Raw genomic sequence first — 2,416 nt, 5'->3', positions numbered from 1 at the left:
GATGTCTGGGCATCTTTATATAGTTTTATTTTCCCTTACAACAAGTGCTTACGGGAATAACTCCCCAACAACTATATATTGAACTAATTTTATTTATCCAATCTAAACACAAAAACTAACCTAATTAATGTAATAAACCTAACATTATAAGGATTGAACCATGACATTTTGTTTGTAGTTTTTCAAAGGGAGGATTGTGCAAAAGGGGGAGCTTCTTGCCCTAGGGTATGTTTTATTTCAAGCTGAAACTTTTGCATGGCTTCAGTGGGTAAACACATAGGTACCAGTATTCCCTCAGTTCCATCACTATTTCGACGAGGAATAAAAAAGGTAATGATGCCTGGCACAACACCCACCCAACCTGTGGCAGGTCCGCTATATACTGACTTACCCAAACCAAAGTCCACATCTCCATACCCAAGCTTGGTCGAATCAGAAATTAGAAAACTCCCCACCACAGTAACATGTGGTCGACCCTTAACCTCCATCAAGTCTATCATTGAAAGCATGTATTCATTGTTAACAAATTTTTTGGCCTTGTTAATTAACTCCACTGCATAGGACAAGGGCTTATTTGCTAGCTCTCCAGCTGTGGTCTTGGCACAAGGAAAGCTGATTAAGTTGCCATAATAGCCTTGCGGAATTGGGGATTCAAATCTAGAGTGAGCGTATACTGGGAATATGAAACGTATCTCCTGATCTACTGCCATGTTGAGGGCCCTAGTTCTTAGACGCCACAAGCACCCTGATAACAACTCAAAGGTTGAGGTTTTCAAGGACACTTGTCTTTTCAATGATGTAATTTCTTTGGGTCCGAAGTAGAAGGAAGCATGGATCATGTTATTTACAGACACAATCTGCCCAGGGACTTGATCATATTCATAATGAGGGAAGTTGATCGAGAGTTTTGAGCGGGGTTTTAGGATTTCCCTTTCCCATACAGGAGGGACTGATAGATTGCTTGCTCCCATGGCCATTTCACCCAAAGCTGTCACGAACTGGATTAATCCCATTGCATCTACCATGCAATGGTTAAACAACAAGGCAAATATATAACCTTTGCATTTCAAACGTGTCACCTGCAAATTGATCACAAGTATTAAAAAAAACATGAGAAATTTGAATCTCTACTTACTATCCATACCTCTTTACAACTTAACATCTTATCTACAACAAGATGCTAACACTATAAAGTCGTTACATTTCAAACATGTAAAATACAAATTCATCACAAGTAATATAAAACTGTTAGAGAAATTGAATCTCCAATTACTATCCATATCTTTTAACAATTAATAAACAAAAACAAAACTAACTGAAGTATTATAATGATTTATCCACTCCGCACAACACCAAAACACAACACGACAATCTGATATAAACTTAAGATGATGATGGATCATAGAATATGATGTGTAACATTGATTCAAAAAATTTCACACAATCGAAAGGAGAAACACTATACACGAATAAACCCAAGATTTCCAAACCTGAATGAGAAGAAGGGGAGAGTTGATGACTGTCTGAGGGCTGAGAATGTCATGCAGCAGGTCATCGAAACAAGGAATGGGAGGTTGAATATCTCCAAACTCAGCAAGAGAAACATCTGCATCTGCTTCAACAAACAGAACCCCTTCCCCTGTACTTTCCACCACCAACTTTTCACCAGGTGCCTCTCTCAGCCTCCCTGCAAAAGGGTAGTAATGCACCAGAACTTTTGCCAGAGCTTCTCTGATAACTTTAGCAGGATCTCGATGCTCCTTCAAATAATCATGCTCATAAAACTGAACAAAAGGTACATGACATCTGAGCGTTGCTTGATCATCAATGTTAGAAAGATACAGGAATTCTCTGGGAGTAGGCAAAGAAGGAGCCACAAGAACAGCTTCCTGTCTTCTCACATTGAATTTGAGATCCGCCATTGACACAGAGCTTATGCACAGGGGATAGAAAACTTCAGAAAAAGAACTTTTAGGAAAGAAAATATGACCAGGTCTTATAAACTTGCAAAAACAGAACTTATAAAACTTAAAACTAGATCTTTTCAAAAAGGAACATATGTAACTGAAGAAACGGAGCAGAACCTGTGAACTCTGTTAAAAAAGCAGAGGAGAGTTGAGAAGTGTAGAGAGATTTGTCTAAGCAGGTCTATTTATAAGGAAATTTTAATCATTAGTATCTTAATTCCCACCTGTTCTATTGGCAACAAATTTCAAGGCTTCTAGAACAAATTAAAAAATCGCTAACACCATTGCTTTCCTTCTAGAAACAGAAACTTTTCCCGTAGCGTGCAGATTTTGGGACCATATAATTTTTTCAAATCAGGAATAACTGCGAGTTTTGGCACTTTTGCGTAAAGAATCTCTTTATTTGGATAATCATGACATTTCTAAAAATTAGTTTTTGGCAGTCTACA

General features: G+C 37.9%; 1 protein-coding gene across 1 annotated transcript in view; it reads right to left on the bottom strand.

The window, feature by feature from the left end:
• The window catches only part of LOC149569558 (benzyl alcohol O-benzoyltransferase-like), a 2,171-nt gene extending 51 nt beyond the window's left edge, over window positions 1–2,120 (bottom strand). The window contains exons 1-3 of the mRNA XM_089822230.1: window positions 2,085–2,120; window positions 1,491–1,932; window positions 1–1,079 (exon numbers count right to left, since the gene is read on the bottom strand). The exon at window positions 1–1,079 is cut by the window's left edge and continues 51 nt beyond it. Of these exons, the coding sequence (XP_089678356.1) occupies window positions 183–1,079; window positions 1,491–1,922 (1,329 nt within the window). The 5' untranslated portion in view covers window positions 1,923–1,932; window positions 2,085–2,120 and the 3' untranslated portion in view covers window positions 1–182. The remainder of the gene's footprint in view (window positions 1,080–1,490; window positions 1,933–2,084) is intronic.
• Between the last annotated feature and the right edge of the window lie 296 nt (window positions 2,121–2,416).

This window comes from Cupressus sempervirens, chromosome 3 (assembly GCF_028749045.1).
Source record: "Cupressus sempervirens isolate cs-2001-9-10 chromosome 3, ASM2874904v1, whole genome shotgun sequence".
NCBI classification, from domain to species: Eukaryota; Viridiplantae; Streptophyta; class Pinopsida; order Cupressales; family Cupressaceae; genus Cupressus; species Cupressus sempervirens.
This window is presented reverse-complemented; position numbering and strand designations above follow the sequence as displayed.